This window comes from Sorex fumeus, unplaced genomic scaffold (assembly GCF_029834395.1).
Source record: "Sorex fumeus unplaced genomic scaffold, SorFum_2.1 ptg000006l, whole genome shotgun sequence".
Classification (NCBI taxonomy): Eukaryota; Metazoa; Chordata; class Mammalia; order Eulipotyphla; family Soricidae; genus Sorex; species Sorex fumeus.
This window is the reverse complement of record NW_026606063.1, coordinates 5,037,894-5,062,884: the sequence shown is the minus strand read 5'-3', so window position 1 is coordinate 5,062,884 and position 24,991 is coordinate 5,037,894. Positions and strand designations below refer to the sequence as shown.

The 24,991-nt window shown below is 45.0% G+C and overlaps 1 protein-coding gene across 2 annotated transcripts in view; it reads right to left on the bottom strand.

Annotated features, from left to right (window-relative positions):
• The window catches only part of MEMO1 (mediator of cell motility 1), a 110,999-nt gene that overhangs the window by 32,681 nt on the left and 53,327 nt on the right, over positions 1-24,991 (bottom strand). For both annotated transcript variants that reach the window (XM_056127131.1, XM_056127141.1), the window contains exons 4-6: positions 15,864-15,932; positions 9,106-9,218; positions 6,918-7,029 (exon numbers count right to left, since the gene is read on the bottom strand). In XM_056127131.1, coding sequence (XP_055983106.1) covers positions 6,918-7,029; positions 9,106-9,218; positions 15,864-15,932 — 294 coding nt within the window. The remainder of the gene's footprint in view (positions 1-6,917; positions 7,030-9,105; positions 9,219-15,863; positions 15,933-24,991) is intronic.

The window sequence follows — 24,991 nt, the reverse complement described above, 5'->3', positions numbered from 1 at the left end:
TATATACATATATATACATACATATATATATTTCTATGATTTGTTGCCTACTGTGTGAACTCCATCAAACATGATGTGGTAATTATGAAAAATGGGTAGGAAGTGTCTTATGATGTATCCAGAAAGTGTCCTGGAGCGTAGCAGTGGTTGGGTAGTGAAGGTCAGCTGCCGGGTCTGGGTCCCTTGGGGCAGGGAGGGCTCTCACCCGCCCCCTCTGGGGCGCCCCGAGTGAAAACAGCCTAGCACAGAGTCCCAAAAAATAAAACAAATAGCAAAAAAGGGGCTCTCTTGTGTATTATAAAAGGGCTGATACAAAAACCCCAAAGAAGCATGTTTCACATAATCAAATCGGAGAGCCTGAGAAGTAGTATCGTGGGTCAAGCGCTGTTCCAGTCTGGGAAGACCCCGCTCCGAACACCATATGTGTTCCCCTGAGCACAACCAGGAAGATCCCTGAACAGAGCCAGGAGTAAATCCTGAGCACTGCTGGTACAACACAAATGCCTCCTTAAATAAAGAGCCAAATCAAAGCTATACACACACACACACACACACACACACACACACACACACACTCTTGGTGCAGGAGAGATAGTAGGGCAGGTAGGGCTCTTGCCTTGCATGCGGCCCACCCAGGTTCTATCCCCAGCATCCCATATGGTCCTCCAAACCCACCAGGAGTAATTCCTGAGTACAGAGCCAGGAGTAACCTGGAGGTAATATCTAACCTGTAACCTACACTAGAGTAGGTCAAAAGACAAAAACAAAAACAAAACAAAAAAAAAAACTTCAAAAAGAAAAAAAAGTGTTAAGTAAGGCAAAGAAACCCAGATACACACGGAGAAAGGACATTAGAGAGATATGAGCAAAGTATCTTTTAGTTTATTTAATTTTCTTATTCTTAACTGGTCTAACATAAGAATTTGTTAAAATAGTAACAGCAACACTCTGTGATTATCGCTCATAAATTACAGCAGTGTCACAAGCGACAGTCAACAAAAATGGGGCCAGAGAAGTAATACAGGAAGAAAAGCTTGCCTATCCCTCTGACCCCTTTTCAACAACCCACACTGCTTATGGTGCCCTGAGCACAGAGCCGGGAATAGCCCAAGCACCTTTGGGTACCGGCCCCAGACGCAGACACTCCCCGGCCAAAAGAGAAATAAAGTATACTTGGATTCGGTGTAAGGTCTGCTGCAGACCTTAAGGCAATCACTGAGAACAACAACAACAAAAAAAAAAGACTTCTGTTTTCAAATGTATCATCTAGATGTTAGGGAAAAGAGGGAATATCAAATCATATGATCAAGTAAAATCAGAGAAGGAAGGAGAAAAAAAAGAAAAAGAGCAATGAGGGCTCCTGGAGCGATAGCAGAACAGGGAAAGTGTCTGCCTTGCACGCAGCTGACCCGAGTTCAATCCCCGGCATCCCTATATCATCCCCCAAACACCGCCAGGATTAATTCCTGAGTGTAGAGTCAGGAGCATCGCTAGGTGTGACCCAAAAAGCAAAGGGGGAAAAAAAGAAAGAAAGAAAAAGATCAATTAACAGAAATCAACAGCAACAAAAATGGTCCACACTGACTCATCTTTCTCAGTAATTCTTTGCAGTGAATGAATAAAATTTCATGTATCTAAACCATGAAATTTTGCGTTATTGGGCAATAAAGGTCATAAGGCTACCCAGTGAGAGACATGAGTCTTGAAGGTTTTGTCACTCTGAAGGAAGCCAACTGAAGAAGGGAAAAGGTTAGTACAGATGATTCCAGGCGATACTCCGGAAGCATGGGACGGTAGGAAGAGTGCTCAGAGAGTAGTAACCAGGGATTGGGCCATGTGCTGAGGGAAGTGAACAAGTAGAGAAAAGACTCTGAGGTAGTTTCAACGGTATACTTGAGCTCAGACATTTGGGAAAACTCAAACTATGTAACACAGAATTAATCCAAATTAAACCATGGGCATTAATAACAGGGCATCGATATTAGCTCATTAAGTACAATAACATATCCTACCACAAAAGTGAACTGAAAAAGCTGTTTCAATAATTATACATCAATAATTGTATCTGTCCCCACGGGGCCAGAACGATAGCATAGCAGGTCGGGAATTTACCTTGGACTTAGCTGGCCTGGGTTCAACCCCTGGCATCCCATATGGTCCCTCAAGCACCACCAGGAGCAATTTCTGAGTGCAGAGCCAGCAGTAACCCAGGAGCACTGTTGGGTGTGGCCCCCCAAAAAGAAAAAGCATCTGAGAGCAGTGTTCTCGCTCCAGGAAATCAAAACTAAAACCAATTTGGGTAAACACAACCAACAAGAGACTTAACTCCCTGGTAAACTGTGCAGATAATCAAGTTTTTTCAATTGCATTTTCAGTACTTCAGGAATTGAGGCCTAGACTTGTTTTCTTTTGGCCTGATCTGATTTGGGGGGTATACCCAGCTGGGCTCAGGGGTCAGGGGTCACTCCTGGTGGTAGACTTAGGGAACAATATGGCATGCTGTGGAATGACCCCAGGTGAGCTGCATATAAGGCAAATACAAGCCCTACCACGCTTGGCAGAAATGCCTCTGGGCTTGGCATTAGGCCACCTTCTGTGGGCCATTCTAGATGAGAGCAGGTACCGTTCCTCTGTCTATTCCCTGGGAATCCCGGCGGCCACCATCTTCCAGAACCCACTGGAAAACCCAGGTACAGGCCAGCAGTGAGGGCACATGCCAGGCCTCATGGGATAAGAGAGGAGTCGGTCCTTCTCCTCCCCCGCCCCAAAGGGACCCTGAGATGATGCCCACAAATGGCCCCCGGCTACTTATTAAGCTCCTTAACGACCATGATCCCAGAGATACACAAACGAATCTTGGAACCGAGCTCTTGGTAGAAATCTCTCCAGACCCTAATTATTAAAATTTTAGAATTCCAAGACTGTGTGGCAGCTCTTGCGGCCACGTGACTTCATTATACTATTCATAACAAGCAATACAAAACAAATTGTCTAACGTTGCCCTTTTGACAGGTCTGAGTGTTGGGGGGAAATTCCAAATAATAATGGTGGGACTGGTGTTGAAATATTGAATGTAACCAAAGTAGAAAGAGAGTAATGTGGAAATTATCTGCCACACAGACAGGGGTAGAGGTAGGATGGGGGGTACACTGGAATTTTTGGTGGTGGAAAATGTGCACTGGTGAAGGGATGGGTGTTTGATCACTGTATGACCGAGACTCAAATATGAAAGCTTTGTAACTGTTCTCACAGTGATTCAATAAATAAATTTTAAAAATAACAAAATTTTAAAAATAATAAAAAATTTAATAACAATAAAAAAAGTAAGCCCTTACCAGCTGCACCCTTGCTGATTTGGTAAGTCTGGCAAGAAACTAAGGCAGAAGAGGGAAGATTTAAATAAATTGTACTGCACTTTCAAGTTTCTACATTCAAAAATATTGACCAAAATGCATTACAAGGCTAAAGAGAAAATGATATTTTTACAGTCAACATGAACACTTAGATGGTGCCAGATTTCCCTACTGAACATTTTCAAAGCTATGGCAATCTTTTTCCAAATAAGTAGTGAAAAAATTTGCTTCTGTCAATATTCAAAATTCTCTGCCCTTTACAAACGCATTTCACTATATATAACCAAAAGTCATTTAAAATTTTGAAATATAAATAAATAGAATGAGACAATACAGAGAACAGAAGGTGGGAAGTAATTAAACAAAGTAAACATAAAAAAATAAAGAGTTGGGATTCAATCTGCTAACTTCAAGGGTTAAGCTGGTTTTCCCCCCTCAAGATCAATGGTTTTTGGAATAAGACCAAGAGTAAATGCATTCCATGCAGGACGTTCTGGATTAGATTCCCAGCACCAAATGCAGGTTTTATACGTACCCTACGTTAGCCCTCTCAAATGCAATTATACTCAAGAGTAAAGACTATTAAGAATTTTAATAATAAAGGTAAAAGTATATGGAAAAAAGATTAAAGTATTTAAGACATAATTATTTATGTTTTAATTTATACAAATAAATGTTGTGTAAATCTCCTCTTTATACAAATTGAGTTATGCAGACATCTATGTTAAAATGTGCATGACCACTTGGATGGCCGATCATCTCTGGTTGCGGGAAAGCAAAAAACTTTCACTAGGAAGTCAGAAAAAAAGTCTCAGTTTGATGAATGAGAACAAATGAGGTGTCTGGTAAAGTCAGCATGATGCCACCTTGGCCCCGAGGGTCCCACACAAGACGCCGCCCTCAAGGGTAAACTTCTGCCATTGGGTTCCCTATCCAAACCCGCAGTGTCGACCTTGTGAGCGACAAAAGACTGTTTATTTGGATTTTGTGCCACACCCAGCAGTGCTCTGCTTGGGGGCTTGCTCCGCACTGTGCCCTCAGTGATCACTCCTGTAGGCTCGAAGGTGGTGAAAATGAAACCAGGTCAGCTGTGGGCAGGTAAACTTCTTACCTGCAGTGGGATTTCTCCAGCTCCAGACAGTGACTTCAAGTCAGAATGTTTTGGGATAATTTTTTATCCAATAACGGAGATAACCATGGGGCTGGAGCGATAGCACAGCGGGGAGGGCATTTGCCTTGCACACAGCCAACCCGGGTTCGATTCCCAGCATCCCATATGGTCCCCTGAGCACCGCCAGGAGTAATTCCTGAGTGCAACGCCAGGAATAACTCCTGTGCATCACTGGCTGTGACCCAAAAAGCAAACCAAAAATAAAAAGAATAAGAAAAATTAACAGTGATTACCAATAAGGGCATTGGGTGCAATGCAGACCACAAGGGAAACAGCACTGAGGATTTTCTAAGGATCAGTATTACGGCTCCAAATCTAATTTGATAGATAAGGAGTTAACAGTGATAATTTAGTGCTAATTAACAGAGGGGAAATTACAAATAAGAGTTTTGTTCATTGGCTTTAATTTTACATTTTCCTGATTTTTAACATTCCATGGTTTATTTCTGAAACAGCAGGAAAATAATACTTAAGGGTACTGTTGATAGGAGGGCCGCTCTAGTAGTACTAAATATATTGGGTCTAAAATGTATTTTCCAGTGAAAAAAATATGCAAATATTTTTAAAGTCTTCTATTATCCTATATATTTAATGAGATGTTCTGATTATGTGCTATTTCCAGGAAATAGTTCTTATTAAATTAACAGTTCACACAGGGTGAGAATGCTTCAAACACAATCTAAAATTATACCGCCTATAATTGAACATGAGAGTGCTACCTATTCCTTTGTTATTCATTCATTTATTTATTTATTTTTTGCTTTTTGGGTCACACCCGCCAATGCACAGGGGTTACTCCTGACTCTGCACTCAGGAATTACCCCTGGTGGTGCTCAGGGAACCAGATAGGATGCTGGGAATCGAACGCGGGTCGGCCGTGTGCAAGGCAAACGCCCTACCCACTGTGCTAATGCTCCAGCCCCCTACCTGTTCCTTATTTAAAATCGGGGCCACCTGGAGCTGGAGCAATAGCACAGTGGGTAGGGCGTTTGTCTTGCACAGGGCCGACCCAGGTTCGATTCCCAACATCCCATATGGTCCCCCGAGCACCGCCAGGAGAGATTCCTGAGTGCATGAACCAGGAGTAACTCCTGAGCATCGCCGGGTGTGACCCCCCCCAAAAAAGCAAAAAAAAAAAAAAAAAATACAATAAAATAGGGGCCACCTGCAGAAAAGGGGGTGAATGGTGTGCCATGAAGCTGGCCCGGAGATACAAGGCTGACACACCTGGCAGTGTCTCGGGGACCGGAAGGGAGACACTGCACCTCCAGGGACCAAACTCAAAGCTCTCACAGGGCAGGCAGCGATTTACCTGTGCAACTATCTCCCTGGCCTCTGGAACACTGGTTTGATTATCTTACTTTATTTTTTAATTTTTTGGCTTTTTGGGTCAGTCACATTGGCAATACCCAGGGGTTCCTCCTAGCTCTGCATCTAGAAATTACTCCTGGCCGTGCTCAGGGGACCATATGGGATGCTGGGGATTGAACCTGGGTTGGCCGCATGCAAGGCAAATGTCCTCCCCACTGGACTATCGTTTCAGCCCCGCCCCCCCCCTCTTTTTTGAAGTTTTTGTGCCACACCCGGCAATGAGGTTTCCTCCTGGACTGCACTCAGGAATTACTCCTGGCCTTGATCAAGGATGCGGGGAACTGCACCCGGTCAGACGCGTACAAGGCAAGCGGCGTAACTGTTGTGCTGTCTCTAGCCCAGTTGTGTCACTTCTTCAGGTTTAAGAAATTCCTCAGTCATTGCAAACAGAGGGGACAAATAAAACTGAAAAAAAATACCTTTATGATTTTCAGAATTATGAGTGATTAAAGAAAAAAAGGATCAAAAGCAACAACAACGAACATACACAAACAAGCAAATCAGCCATAGATAAGCCATAAACATTGAAGGTTAAAAAGAGATTCGGGTACTTTAAGTCTGAGACTTACATCATCACTAAAGTAAGTTCAAGTCTAGAATTTTGTAATTGCTTACAGAACTGTGACATGAGAAAATGAATTTGTTATCCTGAGATAAATGTCTAACCGACAACTTAACAAATGAAAACATCCGTCCTTGAAAGAAGTATGTATGTTCATAAAAACAGCTATCAGTTCCTAAACTTAAAACTTCATAGGTCAAGTCTTCAAAATCAACCTCATCAACTTCAACCCACTTAAGAAAACCCCACCTCAAATGTTTTCTTTCACTTGACACAACAGAATTTTGTTCTGTGTTTTCTGGATCAAACCCAAGATCTCGCCCAAGCAATGTGCATGCAGTACCATTCAGTTATACCCACAGCCAAGGGACAGAACTGTTTCAAAATCTCACTCCCTTAAAGATTAATAAAGAAAAGTTGATATCTACAATTTCTCTGGGATTTATGCTATTCCATGTACCTTTCCATGGCTTTAGCTGTATAAGGCAAATGCATTTCAATACTGTGTTCATCTTCGTCCGTCTGCAGAGACATGCGTTCAAACATTCCTGTCTTCCAGAGTTCTCCATAAACTAAAAAGATTTCAATGATATGATAAAACAAAGCATTAATGTTTATCCTTATCCTGGGAGATTCCAATAACACAAAACTACTTGCTTTGGCAGGAGACAGAAGGACGACATATAATTTCCATTTACCGTTATATTTTAGAAAGAAGATGAAATAAACTTTCCACATCATCAGAAGAGATGATATGGCAAGTAATGAATTACTTAAAGCATTTTCTTGTATATGGGAACATCAAAAGTAATATTTAAATTTTGTATATGTTCCTTTCATCACATATAAAATCTTATCAGTTCTAGGCTTTTCTTAACTTTAAAAGCAAGAAGGACCCCGGAGAGGCAAAAAAGTATAGTTGAAGTGACATCTGCAATTGTCTGTTCATTGCAGCACTGTTTACAATTGCTAGAACATGGAAAAAACCTGAGTGCCCAAGAACAGAAGACTGGTTAAAGAAACTTTGGTACATCTACACAGTGGAGTACTACATAGCTGTTAGAAAAAATGAAGTCATGAAATTTACATACAAGTGGTACTACATGGAAAATATCATGCTAAGCGAAATGAGCCAGAAAGAGAGGAACAGACATAGAAAGATTGCATTCATCTGGGGAACATACAGTAACAAAGTAGGAGACTAACACCCAAGAACAGCTGTGATAAATACCAGGAGGTTTACTCCATGGCTTGGAGGCCAGCCGCACACTCTAGGGGTAAAGGTTGCTCAGATAGAGAAGGGAGCACCAAATAAAGGGTGCTGGGAAGATCCGCCCAGGATGGGAGATGCATGCTGAAAGTAGACTCTAGACCAAACATGATTGCCACCCAATGCCTCTTTTGCAAACCACAGCACCCAAAAGGAAAGAGAGAACAAAAGGGGTGCCCTGCCACAGAGGCAGGGTGGGATGGGGGGATGGGAGGGGGGAAGGGAGATGGGAGCAATACTGGGATTGGTGAGGGGGGAGAATGGGCACTGGTGGAGGGATGGGTACTTGATCATTGTATAACTGAAATCCAAGCACAAAAATTTGTACAGGTGTTTCACTAATAAAAAATAAATAAATAAATAAATAAAAGCAAGAAGGAAATGCTAACCAGAAAGAAGCTAACTGATTAGGATTCCTACTGAATATGGAGAACCCACTGATCTTATACATGAGGTCAAGTATTACCACTTTTGAATTTTGTTGATTTTCTAAAAATATTAATGCATGGAATTTTGTTTTCCACTTCAGGTTCCTGACAATGTTTTTTTTCCCACAAAATGAAAAGGTAGGCACGTAGAAGAGACCCAACACAAAAATTCACAATACCATACGATCTGAAAATATTCTAGCAATTCAGTCTTAAGTCATTCACTAGTTGAATACCGAATACTGTATTGAAAGAAAATTATTAAAATTTAGTGTATGTTAAAACGTACAATAAGATTTGTTTTATCATAGGACCAAATTTTTATGGCTTCATTTTTTTTCTGGTTTGGGGGCCATCCTTGGCAGTGCTCAAGGGACCATATGCAGTGCCAGGGACCAAACCAGAAACAGCGTGAAAGGCAAACAACCTCCTCACCCAACCCCCCATACTATGCCTCTGGCCCCATACAACTACATTATTAAATAGATTAACAGTAGTAAATAAACGGTGGTCTAACGATTTTAATTTATATCTGATTAAATAGTCTCCGTTTCTGGGGACCACAGAGATAGCACATACAAAGCACTCGCCTTGTATGTGGCTGTAGCCTTGTCAATAGTTTCAATCCCAGCACCAGGTGTGGACCCTGAGCACTGCCAGATGTATGCAACACCCCCCACCACAACGGGGGGGCAAAAAACACTCCCCCATTCCTTCTATGACAGGCTAACCAAAACCAAACTTTCCTGAATGTCCCAACAATAACACACCAAGATCAGCTACCCCAGTGGTAAGGCGAGTAACACTCCTTCACAAATGGGGCATGTCTAAGAACAAACTTTGCATCTTAAATTGGCAAGTCACAACATTCATAAGCTTTCTTTTTAATTACATGATAGTTCTCCTACCTGGAAAGCCCACGTAATGGCCTCGGGCGCCTGTATACTCACTCTTTTGGTCTATGCGAAGGTCGTACAGGGGGGTCCTATAGATGTCCACACTGGAAAGTGCACAGCGAGAGAGGGGCACATGGTGGGAAGGCCCGAGGATGAAGATTCTCCGGCTAGGAGACAACAACAGACACAGCACCTGCACGTTTACATGAATCTCACGAAATAAAGGGCATTTCTCTGGGGTTGGTTGTTTGGCTTTGTTTTGTTTTGTTTTGTTTTCCCCAGGTTTTTTTGTTTGTTTTGTTTTTGTTTGGGGGCATATCCAGCAGTGTTCAGGGCTTGCCCCATGGCTCTGCACTCAGGAATTACTCCTGAGAACTACTCCTGGTGGGTTCAGGGGACCCTCCAGGGTGCTGGGGGTTGAACCCAGGTTGGCCGTGTGCTAGGCAAATGCAATACCTGCTGTGGCATTGCGCAGGCTACCAAAATTTGTGGGTTTTTTTTTTCCCCACTTGAATTTCAGATGGTACTTCTTTGAGTGACTGCACAACCCACTATTAGGGGCTGAGCTGCGTTCCTCTAAAATTAAGTGCCACCCGTCCCGACCCACCCGTGGACCTCGGCGTGAAACCTCGTTTGGAGAGGTCTTTCAAGAGATGATTAGGCTGAAAGGATGCGGTTTGAACCCACTATGACAGGCATCCTTCTAAGAAAGGCAAGGCCAGGGCGCAGCATGTACGAGCGAGAGAGGAGAGCCACACGCAAGCTACAGGGAGAGGGCTCACCAGAGTGCAGCACCATCTGAGAAGGAGCACTTCTTTCCGGGCACCATCAGTAGTTCAAGATGCGTTACTACATGGGGCCGGAGAAAGAGATGGTACAGCAGGCAGGGCACTTGCCCTACACTGCCAGGAGTAATTCCTGGGCACAAACGTAGGGTGTGTGTGTGTGTGTGTGTGTGTGTGTGTGTGTGTGTGCGCGCGCGCGCGTGTGTGTGTGTACATACCCATACCGCCAAGAGTAATTCCCTGGCACCACAGAGGGTGTGTGTGTGTGTGTGTGTGTGTGTACACCACCAGGAGTAATTGCTGAGCACAGAGGTAGGGTGTGTGTGTGTGTGCGCGTGTGTATGTGTGTGTGTGTGCACGCACGTGTGTGTACACCACCAGGAGTAATTCCTGGGCACAGAGGTAGGGTGTGTGTGTGTGTGTGTGTGTGTGTGTGTGTGTGTGTGTGTGTGTATGCACATATACACTGCGAAGAGTAAACTCCTGGGCACAGAGGTAGGGTATGTGTGTGTGTGTGTGTGTATGTGTGTGTGTGTGTATACACATATACACTGCGAAGAGTAAACTCCTGGGCACAGAGGTAGGGTATGTGTGTGTGTGTGTGTGTGTGTGTGTATACACATATACACTGCGAAGAGTAAACTCCTGGGCACAGAGGTAGGGTGTGTGTGTGTGTGTGTGTGTATGTGTGTGTGTGTGTATACATATATACACTGCGAAGAGTAAACTCCTGGGCACAGAGGTAGGGTATGTGTGTGTGTGTGTGTGTGTGTGTATACACATATACACTGCGAAGAGTAAACTCCTGGGCACAGAGGTAGGGTGTGTGTGTGTGTGTGTGTGTGTGTGTGTACCTCCAGGAGTAATTCCTGGGCACAGAGGTGGGTCTGTGTGTCTGTGTGTCTATTTACAGAAGTACTGGCAAACTATTGCCCCTGTTCCTTGATTAAGCTCAATTATCTGAATTCCTTTCTGTAGAAGGCCTTTAAAACAACCATATGCAACACCTGAAAATATTATGTAATTATTTACTCTGAAAAAAAAACAACTCTATTTGGGAGTCAGAGCAATAGTACAGCAGGTAGGGTATTCATTTGCCTTGCAGGCAAATGACCGACCCAAGTTCGATCCCGGCATCCCCATCTGGACCCCCAAGCACCATGAGGAGTAATCCTGAGTGCAGAGCCAATAATAACCCCTGAGGGCTGCTGAGCATAGCCATAAATAAATGAATAAAAAGAACCATCTCTACTTATTCATAATGGCTAGGATACAGGTTTTTCAATAGCTATACTTGAATTTTAAACATTTCCGCTTTTAAATAAAATCTCAAAATTCTTTTTTTTTAATGTATTGCTATTTATTCAGCCACTGATTAGGCTGAAAATCTCAAAATTCTAACACACTTTAAACCTGCTTTCTAAGATTACCGCAACTCTAACATAAACACACAATGATATTATTCTGAATATTCATACGAAATATCACAACGGGGCTAGAAGTGTGGTTCAGTGCAGGAGCGCATGCAGGCAGGAGGCCCTGAGTGTAACTGTCACCCGACACACACACACGCTGACACTGCCGGGAGAGAGCTGCAAGGGAGGGCCCAAGACTCAGGTCCAGGGTCAGTTCTGGCATCTTACAGCCTCCCGAGCACCACTATCTACCTTGATGAGCCCCAGCATTAAAAAAAAAAATGAAGAGAGGGGCTGGAGCGATAGCACAGCAGGTCGGATGCTTGTCTTGTACTCAGCCAACCCAAGTTCGATCCCCAGCATCCCATAGGGTCCCTCGAGCACCACCAGGAGTGACTCCTGAGTACAGAGCCAGGAGTTACCCTTGAGCAACCCTACGTGTGGCAGACCCTCCCCAAAATTGAGAGTTATTAAGAGATATCTATATATAAACACATGTATAGCCGAAAAGCCTTCCAATAATACTTATTTTCACATTTTTTTCCATAGAAGAGAGAAAAGACATTTAGGGGCAAAGAATTCTGAGTAATGAGCTTTCTCTGTTCCCACTCAAGTAGAAACCATCCTCAAAAACAAAGAAGCTTGATTGTGTGTTATTTGCACTGTAGACTAAAGAAAGGCTGGGCTAAGCTGCAGCTCAAATGTTTATAATCGCTTTATCTTGACATCTCAAGAGTAAAATTAACTTCCTTTTATTTTATCTCATATATCCGTACAATCTAAATTCAGAAACTACCCATTTTCTCTGTTTGTCCAGATTCATATGAATGAATGAAACTTTCCCCATCACACACTGTACCACAAAAATTTAAGAGCCCCAAACTCCAAAGTATGAAAAAATTAGGTACTGCTCACTGGGCAATTCATAGACAAATACTAAGTAGAAAGGAACAAGAAATGAAGCCCAAAATAAGGAAGAGGAGGGAAATAATAAAAATGGGGGAGAGGGAGGATTAACAATATAGAAAAATCTGCTAATGTATAAAAAAAAAATTTAATATATAAAAACACACAGAAACCAAAATTAAGCTGGTGCTTTATTTGAGAGGATGTCTCCCACGCAGTGTTCTGGGAATCAGGGGCCAAATCCAGGCATTCCCAGCCAGCCAGGCTGCAATACTGAATTATAGAGCCCAAAGATGCAATGGGGGCGGTCTTTGTCTTGCAGCAAACTAGGGTTCAATCCCCAGCACACCATATGGTCCCCCAGGTACTACTAGGAAAGATCCCTGAGCTCAGAGCCAGGAATAAGCCTTCCACACCACAAGGTGTAGCCCAAAAGCCAAAACAAGACAAGAAAAGAAAAAAGGATGCAGCTCCTGGGACCACCCACCCCAGAAGACTGAGGGGGAGGCGGGAGGGCGCTCCCCGGCTGCACCCAGTGAGGCATCCTACTAACCATCCTACTTCCTGGCCTGATCGAGAGAGCTGGTTTTACAAAAAAATAACCAAGAGTGACAAACTTTTACCTACACTCACAAAGAGAAAATTAAAAACTAAAAAACTCTTATCAGGAATGAAAGGCAAGGGACCAGAGCCACAGCGGAGCAGGGTAGGGTGCTTGCCTTGCATAGGGCCAACCCAGGTTCGATCCCCGGGACACCATATATGGTCCCCAAGCACTGCCAGGAGTCATCCCTGAGTGCAGAGCCTCGAGTAATTCCTGAACATCACCAGGTGTGGCCGAAAAGCAAAGAAAAAAAAATTAAAGGACAGGTGTTATAGCACTGTAGCACTGTCCTCCCGCTGTTCATCGATTTGCTCGAGCGGGCCCAGTAACGTCTCCATTGTGAGATTCGTTGTTACTGTGTCTGGCATATCGAATACGTCACGGGTAGCTTGCCAAGCTTTACCGTGCGGCAAAATACTCTCGGTAGCTTGCCAGGCTCTCCAAGAGGGGTGAAGGAATCGAACCTGGCTCGGCCAGGCCGGCGTCTTGCAAGGCAAACGCCCTACCAACCTACCAATGTGCTATTGCTCCAGGAGAGGTGTTATATTAAAAAAAAAATACTGCAAAAACACAAAAGGAAAATTCCTACACACCACTTGATGCCATTATTGAAGAAGCAAGAAGAAATGGGTGGGTGTTTAGCATCCTGGAACCTTGTGGTACGGAACGAGGAGAAAGCAGGGAACTCGGCGGAACCAGAGACTACAAAATTGATACCAAAAAAATCAGCTAATTGTTACTCAAAATTCAGTTGTTACAGACTCAGTACAGAACCATCTCAGGCGTCAGCTGCTCCCTGACACCTGTGCCAGCCCTGGGCCTGGGCTCCTCCCCACCACTCTGCCTCTTCCTTCGGATCTTCCCATTTCTTCCAGTGGAGGCTCTAAGAATCCCCAGTGAAGTGCATTCCAGGAGCTAACTTCTCAATAAAAATTCTGCCCAAGGGGCCGGAGCAATAGCACAGCGGGTAGGGCGTTTGCCTTGCACGTGGATGACCCAGGTTTGATCCCCAGCATTTCATATGGTCCCCCAGCACTGCCAGGAGTAATTCCTGAGTGCAGAGCCAGGAGTAACCCCTGAGCATTGCTGGGTGTGACCCAAAAAGCCAAAAAAAAAAAAAAAAAACCACCAACTAAGTTTGGAAAGACAGTGCAAAAGATTGCAGCACAGGCTTTGTGGGTGGAAGAGCTGGGTTTGAACCCTGGTACCACACAGCCCCACAAGCAATGCAAAGAGTAATTGTGAACAGAGCCAGGATTGCTCCAAAGCACCGGAAAACAACAACAACAAACTACAATTATCTTCAACAAAGGTCAAATACAATGTGTAGCTTTTTGTTTTAAAACTTTGACCAGGACCAGAAAGATACTATATCCGGTAAGGTGTCTGCCTCACACCAACCTTGCGGCCAATCTGGGTTTGATCCCCGGTATCCCACGTGGTCTCCGAGCCCACCAGGAGTAATTCCTGAGTGCAGAGCTGAGAGTAACCCCTGAGCACTGCCAGATGCGGCCCAAATAGATAAAATCAAACAAAACCTTGACCAAACTACTCAGAGGCACACAGCAGGAGCTAAGAGAGGGCTTCTGCTTCTGTCTGTGTTTTTAACACATTGACAACGGCAGCAAACCCATGTTAATTAAACCATATCCAAGAGGGAGTCACCAGTGAATGCCCACTCAGTGCCAACATGGTAAACTTCTACTATTACGACCGTCTCCTTTGAATGATTATGCTTCATTTCTACGAGGATAGGCCAACACGTGACAATTCTGTCAGGACATGACAAAAGTGAAAACGTCACCCATTCAGAGTGTGTTCGGCTGGTGACACAGAACAGAGCCTGACGGCGGCTCTCAGCTGAGAACGAACGGTCTAAATGACACGTCACATGGTCGGCGGCTGAGAATCAGATACTGAGCCTTAGAAAGCTCCCAAGAGGCTCATGTTAGACTCAGCTTCAGCCGCCAAGCGTGATTTTTGAAAAGTTCATTTCGGAACTGTCACGGAAATCATGAGAAAGTCCATGTCAGAGCTGGGGAGACAGTGCCAGGGGACAGCGTGGGCTCCCGCCACTCCATCACCCGCTGAGCACTGCCAAGAGTCACCTGGCAGAGAGCACACCATGAGCAGCCCAGAGAACCACTGGGAGACAAAACAGTCTCTGCGAGAATCTAAAACAATGCAGGGACTCATCGTGTCCAGAAGAAATCACTCTTCTCCGTTAACCACAGTTGACCGGGCTGGGCCATAGAGACAGTACAGTATGTGGGGTGCTTGACTTGCTGACCGGGTCTCGATCCCCGAAGGGTCCCCCAACCACCACCAGGAGTGAACCCTGAATGCAGAGCCCAAAGAGTAACCCCTGAGCATCACCAGGTGTGCTCTGCCCCAGTGCCCCTCCCCCAAGAAAAAGAATTTCAGGGCCAAAGAGATAGGAAGGAGATGAGTTGCTATCTCGCATGCAGCAGACCACAGTTCGAAACCCAGCACCAAATGTGATCCCCCAAGAACTGCCAGGGAGAGTCCTAAAAACAGAGCCACGAATAGGCCCTGAGATCCATCAGGTGTGTGATTCCCCGCCCCCCCAAAAAAATTAAATTAAAAAGCAAATGAAACAAAATCAAGAATAATGCGTTTTTTCTCCAGAATGCTTAGCTTTCAAACGAATTTTTTTTAAATAACATATTTAACCTTCTGCCATTCCAGAACAAAACTTTTTCCAACTAAATGAAACAGTAAAACTCAACATTCAAGGACCAGATAGTACAGTGGCGAAGACACAGGCATTGCATATGGCCAACCTGGTACCATGTATGACCACCTGAGCCCTGCCAGGAGTGATCCCTGAGCACAGAGCCAGGAGCAAGCCCCGTGGACAGCCAGGTGTGTGCAAATCAAAGCCAAAAAAAAAAAAAAAACCCAGGCAATGAAAAAGTTAAATGAAAGCTTTTCGTAACCAATAGATGGCATAAATCGAATGCATTAAAAGGAAAATGAAATCAAGTAAACAGTTAAGAGTCTGGAGAACAAATAACTCATGTGGCCACGCGACTCCCATCCCCGCCTCCTGCACAGGCTGCCGTTGGCCGCGTTACTCACGTAATAGCTGGATCCACTTGTTTGTAAGCATGAGCAGCACAAGACCCACAGTACGTGTATCCTGCGTGGCTACAAAACAAAACATGTCGCAGACTTAATCATCTCGTTGAAAATCAAGACACTCTAAGAAATAGAAAACGTCTGAAAAAAAAAATCAAATACCTATGGTGAACATCACAGAATTAAGTGCAAGGTTTAAAAGCCACGTAGCTAGCAATGTTACAAATTGTGCTCAAATTTTTAACTTTAAAAAGCATCCTGCATTTTTTTTAAGCTAAAGAACAATTAAATTTGGAGACATCCAGGTTTTTCACGTAGTTGCCAATAGATAGAGTTTTTTAATGCTCCTTCAATAGTGCTCACAGATGACACTGCATAACAATGACACCACGAAGTCACTGAATCAGGCTCAAGGAAGGAGGCAGCTCCATCTGGGTCTTGGAGGTAAGAGACTAGAGCTGGCCTTTTCCTCCCCTGCTGCTCTTCCCTTTCAACCTCTCTCTTGCCCCCTACAAAATGACTTTGTCTCCTGACCTCATTTTTCATTTTCTGATTCAAAAGTTCTGAGTGTACAAGCACTTCCCTTTGGGCTTATTTATTAGCCTGAGTTGTGTTGTGTAGTGACTGGTAGATAAACAGTTAATGACTCCCTTTACAGGAGGAAAAAAAAAAGCTAAAACTCTTAAGCTTCACCGGAGCAAAAAAAATAGGTGCCAACAAACCGCAAAAAAATGAAACACTATAGATGAATCATTATTGCAGAAGCAACAGGGCTGATAGTCACTAGTTCCGGAACTCACATTCAGAAGCAAGTAACGGTTGCAACTGGTAAGAATGGAATACCAAGACAATGTTTGAACTTCACTGACTAAACAATAACTCGTAGGCTAATTAAATCATAGTGTACAAATACAAGTGATTTAAGTGATTAAGTGATTAAGTACAAATACGAGGATATTTTCTTTCCTTCTGTCCCATTCATGATGTAAATACAACAGGCATAAGTATGTTTAATCAGCATTATTAACATTTTTTCCATTACTTAAGCATAATCAATAAGTGAGAAACAATTCACCGACTAATGTGGAAAAACATCATCCTCACAACGGCTGACTTTAAGATACACAGTAAGTCGACAAAACATGAGGTGAGAGAAAATAGTTATAAAGCATTCATCTGGGGCTGGAGCGATAGTACAGCGGGTAGGGCATTTGACTTGCACATGGCCAAGCTGGGTTCGATTCCCAGCATCCCATATGGTCCCCCCGAGCACCACCAGAAACAATTCCTGAGTGCGAAGCCAGGAGTAATCCCTATGCATTGCCAGGTGTGACCCAAAAAGAAAAAAAAATTATAAAACATTTATCTGACAAAGGATTTTATATAAAGAAATTTCAGGGCCTGAGATAGTACAATTATTATTACACATAATAATACAGTGGGTACTATCTTTTGTCTTGCACGCGGTCAACCTGGGTTCGATCCCTAGCACCCCACACTCTGAGCAGGAGTGATTCCCGAGTGTGAAGCTAGAAGTAACCCTGAGTGTCGACAGGTGTGGCCCAAAAACAAAACAAAAACAATTTTTTAAAACAAATTCAGTAACTCCAAAAAAAAATTGTTCAAGATGAATTAACTTATTTATTTATTTTTGGCTTTTTTGGTTCACGCCTGCTATGCACAGGAATTACTCCTGGTTCATGCACTCAGGAATCACTCCTGGTGGTGCTCGGGGGACCATATGGGATGCTGGGAATCGAACCTGGGCCAGCCGCATGCAAGGCAAATGCCCTACCCGCTGTGCTATTGCTCCAGCCCGAATTACCTTATTTGGCAGCAGTGTGAATATGCTTATCACTACTAAACTGTACGAACAGCCAGCAGGAAATACACAACTGGAGTTACGGTGCTTGCCAGGTAAGCAGCCAAACCCAGTTTGATCCCCAGCACCACATCTGGTCCCGATAACTGCCAGAAGTAACCCCTGAGCATAGAGCCAGGAGTATGCCCTGACAACCGCTGGGTGTGACCCCAAAAACAAAACAGGTAAATACATCTGTCACTGTCCTCCCGTTGTTCATCGATTTGCTCGAGCGGGCCCAGTAACATTGTGAGACTTGTTGTTACTGTGTTTGGCATATCGAATACGCCACAGAGAGCTTGCCAGGCTTTGCCGGACAGGAGAGATACTCCGGGTAGCTTGCCGGGGCTATCCGAGAGGGGCGGAGGAAGCGAACTCTGGTCAGCCCGGTCGGAGGAGTGCATGGCAAACGCCCTATCCGCTGTGCTATCGCTCCAGCCTAGGTAAATATGTAAGATGATAAATTTTGCAAGGTAATATTTACCACAATGAATTTTTTATACTAGGAAAAGATATATACACTTTATCAAAGGCTATTACACTGGAATAGCAAACAGACACACAAAAAAATGCTCAATGTAAAACAACAATGAACAGAATACTCACTAGAATATCACTAGAATAGCCAAAACAATACAAAGAGTGATAATACAGAACACAAAATGTGAAAATTTTTGCAAATACTGCAAAAAAAAATTGGCAATTTTTTTTTAAATTTTTATTAGTGAAACACCATGAGGTTGTGGACTTACAAGTTTTTGTGCTTGGGTTTCAGTTATACAATGATCAAGTACCCATCCCTCCACCAGTGCCCATCCTCCACCACCAATGATCCCAGTATCCCTCCCACCCCTTCCCCCCCCCATCCCACCCCACCTCTGTGGCAGGGCATTCCCTTTAGTTCTCTCTCTCCTTTTGGGTGCTGTGGTTTGCAAAAGAGGCATTGAGTGGCAATCATGTTCGGTCTATAGTCTACTTTCAGCATGCATCTCCCATCCTGGGAGGACCCTCCCAACACCCTTTATTTGGTGCTCCCTTCTCTATCTGAGCTCCCTTTTCCCCTAGCATTTGTGGCTGGCCTCCAAGCCATGGAGAGAACCTCCTGGTACTTATCTTGACTATTCTTGGGTGCTAGTCTCCTATTCTGTTACTTTATATTCCAAATTTGGCCATTTCTAATTCAATAATATGAATATATTCCTTATTATCAATAACCTAGTTACTCCACTCTTTTCTGGGGGAAGATGGGGTTTTGGGTAACACCATGGACTATTCCTGGTTTTGAGAGCACTGCTGGCTATAGCACAAAAATAAAAATAAATGCATTTTTTAAAGTGACCCATGGTGGTGCTGGGGAACCATATACCGCACAAATTGGGGTCGGTAGGACGCAAGAAGAACACTTTAAACCCTGTACTCGCTCCGGCACCCTAGCTAGTCCACGCTTAAGAAAAATATTCACACGAAACATTTGTCCAGTTCGATTCCCAGCATCCCATATTGTTCTCCTGAGCTCCGCCAGGAGCAATTCCTGAGCACAGAGCCAGGAGCAACCCCTGTGCATCTCTGGGTGTGACCCAAAAAGCAAAAAAAAAAAGGAAACAAACTCATCTCCCTGTAAAAGGAAGTGGATAAACAACCTGAAGTGTAGCCACACAACGGAATGCTCTTGAGCAAAAGATAGAAAAGAAACTACTGACATTCAGAATCATTGGGCGTTTCTGAAAAGGTAAAAATCAGTAACAAATACGCCAAGAGATGAAAACAGTGCATATTGTGTCATTTCATTTAAAGAACTTTCTAGAAGTAAAACCAAGCCACAGTGAGAGAAATGATTTGGTGGGCCCTGGGCTACCTGGTGAAGCCCCCATCTCCCGCTGCCTGAGATCTCCGTACCAACTGCTCCAAATCCCAAATATCTGTTCCTTAATGTCCAGGAGCTTCGGATCGGAGCATGAGTACAGAGGGGAAGGCACTTGCTCGAGTCAGGTTTGACTCCCCAGGACGTACACACAGTGCCCCAGGACCTGCCAGGAGTCATCCCTGGCTCCAAAAAAAAAAAAATCGAATTGCATATGTTAGTGCAATGACATGCTCTGCTCAGGTGGACCTGAAACCCCCCTGTGCCTCCGTCCTGGTCTGCCTCGAACCTGAACGGCAGCCCAGATTTTAACATTACTCGTACCCCATTCTCTTCTTCCAAATCCTTTTGCCATCAACTAGTGTTTTCAAGGTGAAAACCTGCTTGCTCAGACTTAAATTGTTATCTGCCATTCCTGAATTTAAAGACCCACCAAACCCAAGTCCTTTTTTTTTTTTTTTGGCTTTTTGGGTCACACCCGGTGCTACACAGGGGTTACTCCTGGCTCATGCACTCAGGAATTACTCCTAGCAGTGCTCGGGGAACCATATGGGATGCTGGGAATTGAACCTGGGTCGACCGTGTAAAAGGCAAACGCCCTACCTGTTGTGCTATCGCTCCGGCCCACCAAACCCAAGTCTTTACACTGCTGGTGAGATATAGTACAGCAGGGAAAATGTTTGCCTTGCACGGGGTTCAATTCCCTGCATGCCATCTGGTCCCCTAAGCATGACCAGGAGTGATTCCTGTGTGCAAAGCCAGGAGGAACCCCTGAGCATCTCTGTGTGGGGTCCAAAAAACAAACAAACCAAAAAAATGTTAATTAAAAACAAATTGCTCGGGGTCATGTATTACATAAGGCCTCGCAGGGGCCAAGCCCAGTCTGAGATCCGGGCACCACAGCGGTGCCCAGGCACTGCCAGGAGCAACGCCTGCACACAGAGCCCGGAGGCAGCCCAAGAAGAGCTGCCTGTGCTGACACCCCCAGCCCACCCCCGCCAAAAAAAAAAAAAAAAAACACAGGCCAGACTGGGGGGGTCTCTGGGCTGATTCCTGGCTCTTCCCTCAGGGACCACTCCTGGCAGAGTTCAAGGGACCATCTGTGGTGCTGGGAATAGAACCCGAGTGCCCTGCACGATGTACTATTGTTCTGCCCAAAATACAATTTCCAAAACTTTCCCTAGTTGAGATACATGATAACAAAGAAAGCCATGATAAGAATTCATCGCATCTTCCCACTGAGCCTGAGTTCCTCCCTCCACCTTTCTCTTACTAATCAACTCCACAATTCTCCAGGGACATAGAAACCAGATTTCATGAAGGGGTCACCCATAATAAAGGCACAGGGGTTACAGGGCTTGCTTGGGGCCAGAGTGACATTTGCCTTGCATGAGGCCAACTGGGATCGATCTCCGGCATCCCATATGGCCCCCAAAGCACCATCAGGAGTAAATTCCTGAGTGCAGAGCCAGGAGGAACCCCTGAGCATCACCAGGTGTGACCCCCCCCCAAGCGCTCCCCCACCCCAAAAAATGGAATTTGCTTGCATTGCATGCAGCCAATCCTGGTTCAATCCTGAGCACCGCAAATGCTCTCCCCAGTACAGCCAAGTGGGATCCCTGCGCACAGAGCCCCCCTGGGTATGGCCCAAGTTCCCTTCTCCAACCCGCAAATAAATACTAAAGAAGCCCTTTCACTAAGGAAACACCTAAGGCTGATCCTGCGGCATATGAAAGTGGGCAGAGCAAAGAAAGTGTGAGCACTCCAGAGTGAGCCCCAGGGGCTGGAGTGATAGCACAGCAGGTAGGGCATTTATCTTGCTCACGACTGACCCAGGTTCAATTCCCAGCATCCCATATGGTCCCCCGAGCACCGCCAGGAGTGATTCCTGAGTGCATGAACCAGGAGTAACTCCTGTGCATCGCTGGGTGTGACCCAAAAAAAAAAGAAAGAAAAAGAAAAAAAAAAAACAGAATGAACCCCAAAGGTGCTTCAGAAGCATCCAAGTCAAGTTTTTCCTCCCTGCCAGCTTCTCCAGGTCACTCGGGTTCCCAAAGTGATGCTTCAGGACGGCAAACACAAAAACTACCCTTTGTGATACGAGTAATCATTTGCAGACAGTCCCGCGTCTAAAAACCAACCCTCCTGGAGGCGGGAAATCCTTCCAGCCCTCCTATACGGCTTCCACTCCATCAGCACGGCCAGCTCCTAAGCCTCCAAAGACCATGTCCTTCTTCAGCACAGAGCTGCTGCCCCGTGTCCATAGTCACTGGGGAAATGACAGTTTCCCACTCCTTGTGTCCACGGCCCGCACTAGCTCCCCCGAGAGCAACCCTGCAGTGTAGATAGAACTTAAACGCCCGTGTCGGGAAAAATTACCAATCCCGACACCCCATGCCCTGGTCCACTGACACCTTCCAGGATGAGAAGGACAAACTGGGAAAGACAAAGCCCGCCGCAACGCTGACGTTCCGCGAGATGTTTTTCAGCCAAGAGGCGGTGAGGAACCAGTAAAAGGACATTTATTTCATTCAACAAAGACAGGCAGGTTCTTACAGCCAAGATGTGGGAGTCAGAGTTCAACAGCTGTAATCATGAGAAATAAAAGAGCCGGGCTCGGTGAAGAGGACCCCAGAGCATTCAAGATCCACTCAAGCTGGGCTGCAGAGACCGTACAGCCATCAGGTGCGGGCCAGGCGACAGCTGCAACACCCCTGCCATAGAGGGTGGCCCCAGCACTGGCAGCACCGGGCCAGGAGTGAGGCCTGAGCTCACATGTGGAGACAAAATGTGGAAACGAAGACAGACCCATTTAAGCTAAGGGATGACAGAAGATGGAAATTAACCTTTAAAACACCTTCAGGGGGGTGGGGGGGGTGGAGCAATAGCACAGCGGGTAGGGCATTTGCCTTGCATACGGCTGACCTGGGTTCGATGCCCAGCATCCCATATGGTCCCCTGAGCACCGTCAGGGGTAATTCCTGAGCACAGAGCAGGGGTAACCCCTGTGCATTGCCAGGTGTGCCCCAAAAAAAGCAAAAAAAAAAAAAAAGACAGCTGTGAGGTGCGTGGTGATAGTAGCAGAAAACGCCAGGCCTCACGGGACAGGGGAGGAGCTGGCCCTTTTCCTTCCCCTCGCCCTGATGGGACTCTAAGATGATGCCCACAAATGGCCATCAGCTACTTAAGCTCCCATATGGCCATAATACAGACACACACACACACACGAATCTCAGGACTGAGCAGCTACCTGCAGAGATCTCTCCAGACGCTGATTATTAAAATTTTAGAATTCCTAGAGCATGCGGCCTCAAGAGCGGCCGTGTGACATTATATTTTATCCATAACAAGCAGTACAAAACAGACTGTCTAGCATTGCCTTTTTGAGCAGGTTTGAGTGGTGATGGGGCTGGTGTCAAAAGATCAAATGTAACCAGAGTAGAGAGAGAATACTGTGGAAATTGTCTGCACACAGGCAGGGGAAGGGGGACACTGGGGATTTTGGTGGTGGAAAATGTGCACTGGAGAAGGGATGGGTGTCTGATCAAAGCTCAAACATGAAAGCTTTGTAACTGTATCTCACGGTGAATCAATAAAAAGGGAACACTGTCAAAACAAACACTGTCCTCCCGTTGTTCATCGATTTCCTCGAGCGGGCCCAGTAATGTCTCCATTGTGAGACTTGTTGTTACTGTGTTTGGCATATCAAATAAATCACGGGGAGCTTGCCAGGCTTTGCTGGGTGGGAGAGATACTCTCAGTAGCTTGGCGGGGCTCTCGGAGAGTGGCGGAGGAATCGAACCATCGGCTTGGCTGCGTGCAAGGCAAATGCCCTCCCACTGTGCTATCGCTCCAGGGGAAAAAAATAAAACAAAACACTTGTGAAGGGCAGAGGGCAGCTGGCCAGGGAGGAGGATGGTGTTGGGATGGTCCATTCATGAAACTCTATTATGAACAATAATCCAAATCACAGTGCTCTGAAATAGAATGAATGAATGAATGAATGAATGACGATGTGAACAGGGAACCCCCTGACATGCAGGTGGCCCGGCTCTGCTTTCAGAAGCGGGATCTTCCAGACTGTTCTGTCATGTGTGTTTGGATGCTGCTAGTCTCACTCTTTCCACTCACAGGTACTGTGGAATGGCCCTCGAGAGTTCTGCTTCAATTAAAAAAAAAAAATCAGTTTCATGAGTATGTCTCCAAAATGCCCAGGTTAGGTAGTATTTATTCAGAATATTTTTATTTGGAATTTCATAAATATTAAGTAAAAATATTAGAGCTGAATTTTATTAGAGTAAAATTTCTGAAGGTGTGCTTCACTGGGCACACACTGGCCTTCTAGAATATAACTGTTTCTTCTGGGTTTCCACTGTTCCTGCCACAGCAGCCACACAGGCAGGGCTAACGGCCATGAGGCGAGGGACTGGAGAGAGCACAGCGAGGAGGGCACCTTCCTTGCATGCGGCCAACCTGAGACCGAACCCCGGCACCCCACAAGGTCCACCAAGCACCTCCAGGAATTAATTCCTGAATGCAAAGCCAGGAGTAACACCTGAGCATCACTGGGAGATACCCAAAAACCAAAGGATTCTTTTTTTAAATTTTCAAATCAAATGAAGGCCACAAGAATGACACTCACTGGGGCTGGAGCAATAGCACAGCTGGTAGGGCATTTACCTTGCAGGCAGCCGACCAGGGTTTGATTCCCAGTACCACCAGGAGTAATTCCTAAGTGCAGAGCCAGTGCATTGCTGTGCATTGCTGGGTGTGACACAAAAAGCAAAAAAAAAAAAAAAAAGTATGACACACTAGGAGACGACAGAGCCATCTGGTGCAAGGGATCAAACCCAGGGTCTCACACACTCCGGCCACAACCCTGCACCATTTCTGAAAGTTCTAAGGAGTTCCTGTATGGAAGGAAGTTGTATGGAATACAACTCTTAAAAAACGTTTTCATCCTTCAAAAACTAGAAATTGAGCTTCCATATGACCCCACAATACCACTTCTGGGAATATATCCCGAGGATGTAAAAAAAGCACAGTAGAAATGACATCTGTACCTGTATGTTCATTGCAGCACTGTTCACAATAGCCAAAATCTGTAAACAACCCAAGTGCCCTAGAACAGATAACTGGTTAAAGAAACTTTGGTACATCTACACGATGGAATACTATGCAGCTGTCAGGAGAGATGAAGTCATGAACTTGGCTTATACATGGATAGACATGGAGAGTATCATGCTAAGTGAAATGAGTCAGAGAGAGAGGGACAGACATAGAAGGACTGCACTCATTTGTGGAGTATAAAACAACATAACATGAGGCTGACACCTAAGGACAGTAGATACACGGGACAGATAGATTGCTCCATAGCTAGAAGCCTGCCTCGTGAGCAAAGGGGAG